The sequence below is a fragment of the Xenopus laevis genome, chromosome 3L (genome assembly GCF_017654675.1).
Source record: "Xenopus laevis strain J_2021 chromosome 3L, Xenopus_laevis_v10.1, whole genome shotgun sequence".
NCBI classification, from domain to species: Eukaryota; Metazoa; Chordata; class Amphibia; order Anura; family Pipidae; genus Xenopus; species Xenopus laevis.
In genome coordinates, this window is record NC_054375.1 from 121,480,681 (window position 1) to 121,494,810 (window position 14,130).

At 39.5% G+C, this 14,130-nt stretch overlaps 1 protein-coding gene across 2 annotated transcripts in view; it reads left to right on the forward strand.

Moving 5' to 3' along the window:
• The window catches only part of lrrc28.L (leucine rich repeat containing 28 L homeolog), a 36,450-nt gene extending 22,687 nt beyond the window's left edge, over positions 1 to 13,763 (forward strand). Inside the window, exons 7-10 of one of the 2 annotated variants that reach the window (XM_018253261.2) lie at positions 3,805 to 3,907; positions 4,232 to 4,407; positions 12,035 to 12,194; positions 12,508 to 13,763. In XM_018253261.2, coding sequence (XP_018108750.1) covers positions 3,805 to 3,907; positions 4,232 to 4,407; positions 12,035 to 12,194; positions 12,508 to 12,580 — 512 coding nt within the window. In that variant the 3' untranslated portion in view covers positions 12,581 to 13,763. Of the gene's footprint in view, positions 1 to 3,804; positions 3,908 to 4,231; positions 4,408 to 9,048; positions 9,707 to 12,034; positions 12,195 to 12,507 lie in introns of those variants that run through there. The other variant, XM_018253262.2, reaches the window with a different exon arrangement.
• The last annotated feature ends 367 nt before the right edge of the window (positions 13,764 to 14,130 follow it).

A 14,130-nucleotide genomic window follows, 5' to 3' on the forward strand; every position in this document is an offset into this window, starting at 1 on the left:
GCCTCTTCCCTGGTTCTCCTATTTTCATCTTAGACAGGCCACCAATACCCAATTTCATGGGAACGCTATGAATCTCACAACCTCTAAGATAAAATCAGCCCTTAGAGCCCCCACCACCAAAAAAACTTGTCACCAACCTGTATTCACTTCTCCTAGCTACTATTAAACCTCCATTTAATACAGCGGGTGCAGCCTGGAGCAGAGACATCCCAGAGCTAGAGGACGAAGATTGGGAGGAGGCAACTGATAAGGCATATGACTACCTCGTCTCAACCAGAGATAGACTGATCCAGTTCAAGATCCTACATAGACTCCACTTAACCCCAAATAGGCTCTTCCATATGAGCCGACTGGACTCACCACAGTGTCCTAAGTGTAGGGCCTCAGAGGCATCTTATCTACATCTCATTTGGTCATGCCCTCAAATCCTAGCCTTCTGGTCTCAGGTTCTCAATTATTTTCAGGATAAAACTGCACTACCTAAACTAATAACCCCCCAGGTATGCATTCTTGGTATAATAGATGAGGTCACCCCTAGGGCTGCCATGAGAATACTTTTCCATACACTACTATTCTATGCCAGGAAATGTATCCTCCTGAATTGGATGTCCCCCCAATCCTCCACAGTTAATGGCTGGTTGAATTTACTTAAAGCAACACTCCCCTTAATACAACTCACCTATACTGTCCTTAGAAATATGACCTGGTGTGGCGAGGTTGGCTGGAAGACACAGAGGAGCCTTAATATCAAGAAGGATAAGCTAACAGTGGGAAAAGCAAGTACTTAAATGCATTATAAATTGGCGGGAATCACAAAAAAAAATATGATGCAAAATGTAGAAATCTAAAATCAAAGTTTGACTGTAATAAATACTTTTGTTTTTTCATTTATATCATTAGAACTTTTATAATACTTGGTTTAATTGTGCAATAGGGTCACAATGTAATGGAGGTGAATATGTTTGTATTTATGTATTTATATGTATAAATGCTTAAAGCTGGAAAGACATGCAAGGGGATACTGGGGCTTGCACTCCTCTGTATGTTACCTTGGCCAGTAAATCCTAGTAGAAGCTGATTTGAGACTGGGACATCTTTGTTATTAGTTAGAGCTAGACAGGCAGTATTTTTCTTTGTGATTTGTTTATTAAAGGGAAAATCCAGCTTCCAAACCAAAATTTGATAAAGAGGCCTATATAATACAAAGACCCCATATATATCAGTCACAGTTACCTGTTTCTTCAAAAAGTATGAATAAATGCAATTGTCTATGCTGAAATTCAGCTGTATAACATTTCTTCTCTTTCTGTGTCATTTGAAATCCTGGCAGGGAAGGAGGGACTAAACACTGATGTTACAAATTGTAACAACTTCACCACAGCTTAAGGTGGCCATAGACTCAAAGATCCGCTCGTTTGGCGACATCGCCAAACGAGCGGATCTTTCCCCGATATGCCACTAAACTGCATGGCTATATCAGGGGTAATTCGAGCGTTCGGCCGTATGGCCGAACGATCGAATTACGATGCGCCAAGCGGCTCCGACAGGTCGGTCGGGTAAAAATCCAACCTTCCCGATCGATATCGTGGCCAGATATCGATCGGGAAGACCCGTCGGAAGCCCCCATACACAGGCAGATAAGCTGTCAAATCGGTCCAAACGACCGATATCGGCAGCTTTATCTGCCTGTGTATGGCCACCTTTACAGACAGCATGCAGGAACATCATAACCCACAATGCATTGCACTCTGATGTTCTTTCCTTATTGAAATCACATGTGCAGGGAATTGTGGAGTTTGGAGGATGCAGGCTGAGGACAGATGCCCGTTGATACAAAGTAACAGTAGTCAGCCACCTCAGGAAAGTAGTCAGAGAGATCCGCAGGAGAGCAGGGGGCTAGGCTTAGGGAATCGTTCCAAACCATTAAAAATCATGAAAAGTCTGCATATTTTTTAATGGATGTATATTGCTTGATATTATGTTTACTTTTCAAAAAGCTGAAGTTATGTTTATGTGGATTTCCCCTTTAATGTATGCATTTAAATAAATTACATATATGACCTGTATTCACTACATGAAATGCTAGATTTTTATTTAGATAAATAAATGCAGGCCAGCTGAATTTAGCACCAGTAGTTTTTACTTCAACTGGTTGTATCCCTTTCCACAAATAGCACCAGTTAAGATCCTTGTGTAGCAACTGGCCCTGTTAGGGGTTTTACTTGTGCATTGGATGTGGCAATAAACGTAACATGAAATAAATACTGTATAAAGTAAAGTTTTTGTAACAAGGTTGCAGTGTAATGCCCAAGTTTTCAACAGGTGTGTGTATATATATATATATATATATTTAAGCAATCAGTCTTTTTGTTCTTTACTTCTTTGCTAAACTCTCTTCCTTTAAGATCCACTTGGAATTGCCCTGTGCATAAGATTGTCTTCCCTTTCATTTTCCTTTTGGCAAGGGTTTCTGTAGTACAGTCATTGTCTAGTTCCGTCCCATCTGAGCAGCTAAGAGAAGTTCCCATATTTGGGCTTGTGCGAGTTTTGCCATCGGCACTAGTCCAGTCTGTGTCTCCATGTAAATCACACATGCTACTCTCCAGACAATAGAACTGCAGCTGCCAACATCTGAGCTCCAGTGATAAAAAATCATGAATTGGGCACCAGCCAGGGAGCCGGCAGGGCGGTAATGTGATGAGAGAACTAGGATTGTTTTCCATGGAGCAGGGGATAATGTACTGTGATATCTCTACGTCTAATCCTGCTGTCAGGAAATTTCAGCCCCATGTTTACTGGATATATCTAGGGGGAAAGTAAAACCCTTTGTCTGTATTTCTGAGGAACTGGGAATGCAGGGAACTGACAAGCAGCAGAAAATATTAAAACTCTTTGGCTACTGTTTTATATACTGCAAGGGAAGTAGACCTTCAGTTGGGGAAGTTGTCAGTAATGCCTTAGGTGAGGGTCAAGCAGCCTATGTATTGGGATAAAAGAAAACATTTTTCAGGGAGGCTTTGCTCCCCCTTTAAAGTGTATAATCTTTATGCTGTCTCTGCTCAGCTGCTTTCCTGGAAGCCTGCTAGGCCTGTGGCCTGTGGTTTGGTCAAATATATGTTTGATTTGTTGAAGGGATACTGTCATGGGAAAACATGTTTTTTTCAAAACGCATCAGTTAATAGTGCTGCTCTAGCAGAATTCTGCACTGAAATAAATTTTCCAAAAGAGCAAACAGATTTTTTTGTATTAAATTTTGAAATGTAACATGGGGCTAGACAGCTTGTCAGTTTCCCAGCTTCCCCCAGTCATGTGACTTCTGCTCTGATAAACTTTAGTCACTCTTTACTGCTGTATGGCAAGTTGGAGTGATATTACCCCCCTTCCTTACCCCCCCCTCCGCACAATGGGAAGGTAGATAACAGCTCTCTAACACAAGGTTAAAAGCTCCCTGGTAGATCTAAAGACAACACTCAATAGTAAAAGCCAAGTCCCACTGAGACTGATTTAGTTAAATTAAGTAGGAGAAATAACAGCCTGCCAGGAAGTCGTTCCATCCTAAAGTGCAGGCACAAGTCACATGACTGGGGCAGCTGGGAAACTAACAATATGTCTAGACCCATGTCAGATTTCATAATTGAATATAAAAAAAATCTGTTTGCTTTTTTGAGAATTGGATTTCAGTGCATAAGTCTTCTGGAGTAGCACTAGTAACTGATGTTTTGAAAAAAAAACATGTTTTCCCATGACAGTATCCCTTTAAAATAGCAGAGTCTTATTTGGTCCTTTTTTTATTCTGTTATTCAGATCTTGGAAGATCTCGGGAACTACAGTATGTATATGTGGATAACAATGTTCAGCTAAAAGGCCTTCCCTCCTACCTCTACAACAAAGTGATTGGCTGCAGCGGGTAAGCTGGACCCACATTAGAATTTGTTGTGACTTTGATGTAGCCACACTCATTCAGTCAAAAAGTACATTAGCTGCAGGCAGTCACTTGGAAGAAAATATGACTTCTGTAGCAGTGTATTTGTTTGTAATACTTGTCTAAAGCTTACTCCGTCACACACTGACTTATTTAACTTGTCAGTTTCCCTTTTATCTTTAGCCCTACAGAGATTCACATGGCATCATGTAAAATAGAGGACTATTGTGAAATAACAATACAACATTGTGCTCTGATTTGCAGTCATTTGCATTTTCCAGTCATTTTTTATGTTTTAATCTCTGACAGCTGTGGATCACCAGTGCCTCTTACAGAGAACAGGCTTCTATCTTTCACCTCTGGGCAACTCAGCATCCATGTCCCGGCTGAGGTAAAGTCTATTGGTTCTGCAACAGACTTTGTGCTTCCCCTCCAGGAGCTTGTATTGCGTTCCCTCCATGCTGTTTTCTGCTCATTTCTACAAGGTGAGTATAATCACTGAGCACAATTCTTTTTTTTTTCATGAGCCACAAAGAAACAGAATGAGATATTTAAAGACTCAGTTCTATTGCATAGTTACATAGTTAAATCGGGTTGGAAAAAGACAGTCCATCAAGTTGGACCCCTCAAAATGAAAACTCAGCATCCATACAACCCCTCCAAATGAAAACCCAGCATCCATACACACACCCCTCCCTACTTTCACATAAATTATATATACCCATATCTATACTTTAGAGTTCAGTATCACAATAGCCTTTGATATTATGTGTGTCCAAAAAGTCATCCAAACCATTCTTAAAGGCATTAACTGAATCAGCCATCACAACATCACCCGGCAGTGCATTCCACAACCTCACTGTCCTGACTGTGAAGAACCCCCTACGTTGCTTCAAATGAAAGTTCTTTTCTTCTAGTCTAAAGAGGTGGCCTCTCTTTATGGGTAAAAAGGTCCCCTGCTATTTGTCTATAATGTCCTCTAATGTACTTGTAAAGTGTAATCATGTCCCCTCGCAAGCGCCTTTTTTCCAGAGAAAACAACCCCAACCTTGACAGTCTACCCTCATAATTTAAGTCTTCCGTCCCTCTAACCAATTTAGTTGCACGTCTCTGCACTCTCTCCGGCTCATTTATATCCCTCTTAAAGGAATTGTTCAATGTAAAAATAAAAACTGGGTAAATAGATAGGCTGTGCAAAATAAAAAATGTTTCTAATATAGTTAGTTAGCCAAAAATGTAATGTATAAAGGCTGTATATCTAACATAATAGCCAGAACATTACTTCCTACTTTTCAGCCCTCTTTGTTTACACTGACTGGTTACCCAGTCAGAGACTTGAGGGGGCCGGCCACATGGGTCATATCTGTTGCGTTTGAATCTGAGCTGAATGCTGAGGATCAATTTCAAACTCACTGAACAGATATGTACCATGTGGCCTTCAAGTCGCTGACTAACTCAGAGTTAGAGAGCTAAAAACATAGTAACATAATAAGGTTAAAAAAAGACACATATACATATATATATGCCTAACTGCCAGTTGATCCAGAAGAAGGCAAAAAAAAACCATCTGAAGCCTCACCAATTTGCCTCAGAGGGGGAAAAATTCCTTCCTGACTCCAAAATGGCAATCGGACTAGTCCCTGGATCAACTTGTTCTATGAGCTATTTCCCATAACCCTGTATTCCCTCACTTGCAAAAAAGTTATCCAACCCCTTGTTAAAGCTATCTAATGTATCAGCCTGTACAACTGATTCAGGGAGAGAATTCCACATCTTCACAGCTCTCACTGTAAAAAACCCCTTCCGAATATTTAGGCGGAACCTCTTTTCTTCTAATCGGAAAGGGTGACCTCGTGTCAGCTGGAAAGACTTACTGGTAAATAAAGCATTAGAGAGATTATTATATGATCCCCTTTATATATGTATATTTATACATAGTTATCATATCACCCCTTAAGCGCCTCTTTTCCAGCATGAACATCCCCAATTTGGCCAGTTTTTCCTCATAGCTAAGATTTTCCATACCTTTTACCAGCTTAGTTGCCCTTCTCTGTACCCTCTCTAATACAATAATGTCCTGTTTGAGTGATGGAGACCAAAACTGAACGGCGTATTCTAGATAGGGCCTTACCAGTGCTCTATACAGTGGAAGAATGACCCCCTCCTCCCGTGACTTTATGCCCCTTTTAATACAGCTCAAGACCTTATTTGCCCTTGATGCTGCTGACTGGCATTGCTTACTACAGCCAAGTTTATAATCTACAAGGACTCCAAGGTCCTTTTCCATAATCGATTTGCCTAGTGCAGTCCCATTAAGGGTATAAGTGGCTTGGATATTTTTACATCCCAGGTGCATGACTTTACATTTATCAACATTGAATCTCATTTGCCACTTAGCTGCCCAGATTGTCAGTAAGATCGTGTTGCAAGGATGCCACATCCTGGATGGAATTAATTGGGCTTGAATTGGACATTACTTACAACAACCTCCCCTAAGCCATTAATGAACAAGTTAAATAAAAGTGGACCCAATACCAAGCCCTGAGGGACCCCACTAAGAACCTTACTCCAAGTAGAGAATGTCCCATTAACAACCACCCTCTGTACCCGATCCTGTAGCCAGTTTCCTATCCATGTGCAAACGACTTCATTAAGCCCAATGGACCTTAGTTTAGAAAGCAGTCGTTTGTGGGGCACAGTATCAAACGCTTTGGCAAAATCCAAATAGATCACATCTACTGCCCCCCCACTGTCCAGCATCTTACTTACCTCATCCTAAAAAGCAATCAAATTTGTGTGACATGACCTATCCCTTATAAAGCCATGCTGATTGCTGCTCATAATGCCATTCACTAGGGCAAAATTTTGAATGTGATCCCTTAACAAGTGTTCAAATAATTTGCCCTCCACAGATGTCAAGCTTACTGGCTTATAATTGCCAGGCTGAGAATAAAATCAGTTTTTCTCCAATCCATAGGCACCATATCAGATGAAAGTGAATCTGAGAAAATCAGAAATGAATCTGAGAAAATCAGAAATAGGGGCTGGTCTAAAACTGAACTAAGCTCTCTTAGAACCCGGGGGTGTATGCCATCAGGCCCTGGAGCCTTGTTTACATCAATTTTTATTAAAGCTTTATGAATCATATCCTATCAGCCACTGACTAGATTGAGCTGAGCCATTAGTGCAGCTATAAAGTGAGCTTGTGAACCCAGACTCCTCTATTGTATATACTGAAGAAAAGAACTGATTTAACATTAACATTTGCCTTTTCTGTATCTGTTACAACCATACTGGTACCATTATTTAATGGAGCAACACTCTCAACCTGCATCTTTTTACTATTAATATATTTAAAAAACTTTTTAGGGTTAGTTTTCACCTCTATCGCAATTCACTCTTCATTTCCTTTCTTTGCCTTCCGGATTGCTGATTTACAACATTTATTACAGTGTTTATATTCATTAAATGCAGCTTCTGTCCCAACAGATTTGTAGTTTTTAAATGCCTTTCTCTTCTTTCCTATTAACTTCTTTACTTCTGTATTAAGCCACATAGGATGATCCTTCTTCTACATTTACTCCTTAAGGGAATAAATTGAGAACAGTAATGATTTAATATAATTTTAAATGACAACCATTTCTGTTCTGTGTTTTTAGCTGAAAACTTAATGCCGCAATCAATGCTCTGTAGGGCAGCCCTCAAGGCACTAAAATTAGCTTTTGGAAAATTCATGGTTTTTGTTGCCCCAGTATATATTTGTTTTTTGCACATTTGCTATAATTTCTGGGTCATTTGAGATCACTAAATCCAGAATAGCATTTTTTCTGGTAGGCTCCTCAACAACCTGTGCCATAAAATTGTCATGCAACAATTTTATAAATTTGTTTCCATTAACTGATCTGGTAGTACTGTTGCTCCAGTCAATATCTGGGTAATTAAAATCCCCCATTATCATTACTTTACACAAACTAGCAGCCTTTTCTTTGCTATTCGCCTCCTCCTCACATACATTAGGGGGTCTATAGCATATGCCTACAATTAATTTGCTGGACTCTTTACAATTCGTGAAGAACTCCACCCACAAGACTTCTGTTTTGTCAATTTCCCAGCTGCCCCTGGTCATGTTATTTGTGCCTGCACTTTAGGAGAAAAATGCTTTCTGGCAGGCTGCTGTTTTTCCTTCTCAAGTAACTGAATGTGTCTCAGTGGGACATGGGTTTTTACTATTGAGTGTTGTTCTTAGATCTACCAGGCAGCTGTTATCTTGTGTTAGGGAGCTGTTATCTAGTTACCTGCCCATTGTTCTTTTGTTTGACTGCTGGGGGGAAAAGGAAGGGGGGTGATATCACTCCAACTTGCAGTACAGCAGTAAAGAGTGACTGAAGTTTATCAGAACACAAGACATGACTTGGGGCAGCTGGGAAATTGACAATATGTCTAGCCCCATGTCAGATTTCAAAATTGAATATAAAAAAATCTGTTTGCTCTTTTGAGAAATGCATTTCAGTGCAGAATTCTGCTGGAGCAGCACTATTAACTGATTTATTTTGAAAAAATATTTTTTTCCCATGACAGTATAAAACTGTGTATGCACTGCTCACTCCAGATGAGGCCTTACCAGCAACCTATAAAGAGGCTTAATTATGTTTTCATCCCTTGAGTTAATGCCCTTTTTTATGCAAGACAGAACTGTATTTGCTTTAGTAGCCACAGAATGACACTGCCCAGAATTAGACAATGTGTTATCTACAAAAACCCCTAGATCCTTCTCACTTAAGGAAACTCCCAACACACTGCCATTTAGTGTATAACTTGCATTATATCTATAACATCTATTGATGTTGCTTGGGCCACTGAGACTGAAGGATAGATGATAACAATTATACAATTTTCACAAAGATATAATCAACCTACAGTGACCCCATTTTTTACTATAAGATTGCATAAATCTTGTGAGACGAAAGCTCTGATCCAGAGGCTGTATCTAAAATCTCTGCCAAAAAGCAAGGCAGAGCTGCTGTACCAGGAGGAAAAAGCACCTCAAAACAATTACCAGTAAATATAATCACAAATGCAATATTTATTTTACCAAAGCTTTATGACATCCTGCCCTTTTATTGCAGGAAGGTTTGCTTGCATTTTTATCCTTGGCATTCTGCCAGCAAATAAATGAGGACCCATGGTTCACTAAGTGGGTGGCACAAGTAACAAACGGCACTGAGAACTGAACATTTTCACTATAAGGAAAGGCTAAGAAAATCATTCCCTTTGCCTGTAATGCTGGAATCAGAATTGCTACTTAATCTGCTCAGGTCTCCGGATGGTTTATGCGACATAGATTAACAGCTCTGTAATACCCACAAGGCATGTAACGGTCTCCTATAATCTGAAAAATAATTTATATTCCACACTGCAGTAGATCTGGTGAGTCTATAATACATAAGGGTAATAACAGGGAAATGCAAGCTGCAAACAATAAATGTTACTTTACAAAGAACACATTCATCCTTATAATAACAGTTTATTCTGCAAATTGTTAATAAATGTCTCTGCTTCTGTATTTCTTTTCAGTTTACCACTAAATAAATTCTTTCATGTAATAGTTTGCCACTTGGCAAGTAATTTACTTGTTATAATTACTCCTTTTGGTATTTACCTTTTCATTTTTCAGTAACATATATTCTCAGTAACATTAGATTGTCCAGTTTCATATACAGTTATGGGATCCCTTATCCGGAAACCCATTATCCAGACCGCACCGAATTACAGAAAGACCCTCTCCCATAGTCTCCATTTTATCCAAAAAATAAAACAGTAGCTTGTACTTGAACCAAACTAAGATATAATGACTCCTTATTGGAAGCAGAACCAGCCTATTGTTTTTTTTAATGTGTACATGGTTTTGTAGTTGACGTAAGGTATGAAGATCCAGATTATTGAAAGATCCGTTATCCAAAAAGCCCCAGGTCGCGAGCATTCTGCATAACAGGTCCCATACCTGTAATTGTATAGATTATACAACCACTGTGTTAATTTACTTTGCCTTAGTTGAGCTGCTTTATCTCATTCACTCTAATTGTCCATGAGCAATTTGGTGAAGGGTAACTGATCTTACCTTGTTTTGTGAAATAGTGGCTCTGATTATTAGGCCCCTGGCCATGAGGCATTTTGTTCACTGCTGTCAAAACTACAAAACGCTGGTGGAGAGAAGTGGAGCCTTAGGGTCATTCCACACGAGCAGATTTGGGGAGATTATCGCCTCTTCTTCTGGGCGACAATCTCCCCGAACTGCCTTAGCATGTCTTCCCGACCGCTATAATGAAAAGTCGCCTGTGCTAAAGCACACGCGGCGCTTCGTTTTCCGAAGTCGCCCCAAAGTTTCCTCGTGAGGCAACTAAATCTCCCCGAATCTGCTCGTGTGGACTGACACTTAATGGCTCATTTACTTAGCTCGAGTGAAGGAATAGAGGAAAAAAACTTTGAATTTCGAATGGTTTTTGTTGGCTACTTCGACCATCGAATGGGCTACTTCGAATCGAACGTTTCAAACTGAAAATCGTTCGACTATTCGACCATTCGATAGTCGAAGTACTGTCTCTTTAAGAAAAAACTTCGACCCCCTAGTTCGCCACCTAAAAGCTACCGAAGTCAATGTTAGCCTATGGGGAAGGTCGTTGGTTGAACAAAAATCGTTCGATCGATGGATTAAAATCCTTTGAATCGAAGGATTTAATCGTTCGATCGAACAATTTTTCGTTCGATCGAACGAATAGCGCTAAATCCTTTGACTTCGATAGTCGAAGGATTTAACTTCGGCAGTCGAATATCAAGGGTTAATTAACCCTCGATATTCGACCTTAACTAAATTTGCCCCTAAGTGTATATCTAGTAGGAAACTAGAAATAGTCACATGATACCAGGAAACTTATTCCCCAATGCGGCCATGAAAAGTTCCAACAACTTTTCCAGCACAGTTAATTTTTTTTTACAAAAGCTACACTAGTTTACACAACATTACATGTTGGTTTAAGCAAAGCTAAACACTTATTTAATCTGATGGCAGTATCCCTTGAATAGGGAATAAACTCCACCATCCCCCCCCCCCAAGAGAGAAGGGTACAATACACCACCCTGTGTAATAGCTATTTTATATGCCGGCTACTCTCAGATAGGCCAACAGCCTCTTCCAGCTACTAGATACTGCAGTTTCTGTCTGGCAGTGAGTAGAGCATTATGGGACAAAACTTTAAGCTTCCTGCTGCTCCAGCAGCCTTTTTAAATCCAATAAATCAGGTCAATTACACGGCAGTTCACCACTTGATTTGCACAGTATTTTTGAATCAGCGTCAAGCAATTGGCACACTCATTCACATATCAAAAGCCACTAATAAAGTTTTTTCACAAATCTGTGTAATGCAGTATATATAATGTAGCGTGCTGTATAATTTTGAGGTCCTTTGATTCCCGTTTGGAAACAGATGGGTCATCTTGAAAGCTTGAAATGTGACTGCTCAGTCGCCAGAGACCTTTAGCCCAGTTGTTTCCTGTTGGGTTCAGTAGTCCTGAATCTTCGCAAGGAATCTCGGAGAAATTACTCTTATTGACACTGCTAGAAAAAATGAAGGGGTTCCAATGTGACTGCAGAATTGCTAGATTTAAAGAAAGTAAGAGTGATAAAGCCCTTTCATAAAGTGGTATCAACTAATCTAAAATAATAATTATGCAAATGAAAGGGTAATCTTGATGTGTCATGTCCTGTGTTGCTGCCGTCATGCGGAAAAGTATATAAAACATGTTTTTCAACATAAAAAAGGAGACATTCATTGAGTCTGTGGTGTGGCTCAAGTAAAACATGTCTGGGTCTTAATTTGAATGTTTACCCTTACTTATACTAAACTGACCTCTGCTAGCGCACTGTTCCTTGAATCCATAATTACAAATTCTGTTTCTAAAAGTGCATTTTATTTTCTCTTTCAGAACGTCGACAATTATAATTTTGTGCAATTAAAATTTGAAAGAAGTTAAGATTGAAATGAATCGCTGCTTCTGCATCAATTTATTTTATTTTAAGCCAAAATAATGATTTCCCCCCCCTTCTTTTGTTCTTAGATTTAAGTTGCACGACTCCTTTCTCATTACCCAAAAGTCTACTGGAACTACTGAAGTGCCCTCTAGGCCACTGCCATCGATGCAGTCAATCCATGTTTACCATTGTCTATCCAAAGCTCTTTCCACTGAGAGAGACACCTATGGCTGGACTTCATCAGGGGTAATAATATCAGGGAGAGGGGCACGTAGACTTAAAAGCAAAAGATATGTTGTGTTTAATAGGACGGGGAGAAAGTCAAGCTATTAACACCCGTAACAATTTTGAGTTAAATCTGATGAAGCAGTAGAGAATAACCATAAATTATATGGAGGATAATTGTTTAGCAGGTTATAGAGTAATAATATGAAATATATAGAAATCTATTTTTAAAAATAGAAGATTTTGTATGAAGTTAAGGGCCTTCAGCAAAGGTGGGAGGGCTAGTATTAAACTTGATGCATTATAAACAGCTATTTTTTCTTTATTGTCACAGGAGGACCGCTGTTAGCTTTGTGGCTTATTGCTGCTCAACCCAGTGTCTGCAAATGTTTGACTTGCTAAGTTGATATATATTTTGGTTGCTACCCTTGGTTCATCGTCTACTTTCTTATGGGCTCCTCCTTTCCATGAAGTGATCTGCTCCCCAGAAGATCCACCACTAATACATCTTGACTTTGTGAAATTCAAGGACTTTTATTTGTTCCGATATCGGCATCTCTGGGTTACATTTCTCTCTCTTTTTCCAGTGGGTCATCTAGTAAAGTCTGTTTCTCCCACTGGGTGTTTCTAGATTAATCAAGAAAGCCACAGGGAGGTGAAAAATCTAAAATTATTTTAAGATTTTAGCCAGGATATTTTTTAATGTATTTGATTTCAAGTAGGCTGCAGCGGTGATGCATTACTGGTAAGAATGCCAAATCACAAGGGATTTAATGGAGATGTTAAAAGCTCCCTTGATCTATAAGTATCACTGGGGAGCTGTACAATGCAATAGCAATTGATAAAATTCCAAAGGCTGTTCTGCCCTTTTAAAGGCAGTTTTGCTGAATTCTGGCAGCATACAATTACATGTAGATGATGATGCTTACATAGTGTTTTAATCAACTAATGCTGTTCCCCAATTGTCATAACTCCCTACAGCTCCAGCAGCCATTGGTATCTGAATATCCCATCCTTCCCGGTGGTTATTTAACCCCCCGTATGCCAGCATATGGTGACATACTGTACCAGTGCAATTGATTCTGGGTTGCCTGGCAAACAGCATTGTGAGCTCAGTATGTCTCTGGCACAGAGAAGGGTTAAAGCGCATGTTATAAAATAATGCACTTATATCCATTATGTATTGACATACCGTGCTAAATCTTAATATGTAATATTGTCCTGTTTTCCGGAGCAGCCTGCAGTTTACAGATAATTACTGGATTGATACAATATTTTAAGCAATAGTGATCCAGTTCAAAGCAAACTGAAGAAGAGCTTTTTAATAGAGATGCATCATTCATTATTATTGGATTTGGCCACATCCAATAATCATTAATTATCTGTTAATACAAAACTGTCACTTTCGGTTCTTTTGGGACTTTCAAGGTACCTGATGTTAAAGAACCACTAATATCATAAAGTGAAAATATAACTTTTTTTAACATAAAAAGTTTGTATTTGTTGATCCAGCAGCTACAAGTAAACTTTCCTGGCACTAAATGTCCTATTTTATATGAATGGTTTTCAGTCTGTAGTCCTATATAGAGACCAAATCCACTTTTTTGGATTCGGCCGAACCCCCGAATCCTTCTTGAAAGATTCGGCCGAATACCAAACCCAATCAGAATCCTAATTTGCATATGACAAAAAGGTATGCGATTTCTCTCCCCGCCCTAATTTGCATGTCGGATTCGGTTCGACCAGGCAGAAGGATTCGGCTGAATCCTACTGAAAAAGGCCGAATCCTGGATACGGTGCATCCCTAAAAGAGAGCGGTGAATGACATTTGACCCATGTTTCTCTTTCTGTGTAAGAACGAAACCCATTGTATTCTTCACAGCTTATCTGTTATGTAAACCTGCCCTTTTCTCCTTCTTCAGCTTAAAGGAGAAGGAAAGCCCCAGGGCGCAAAACC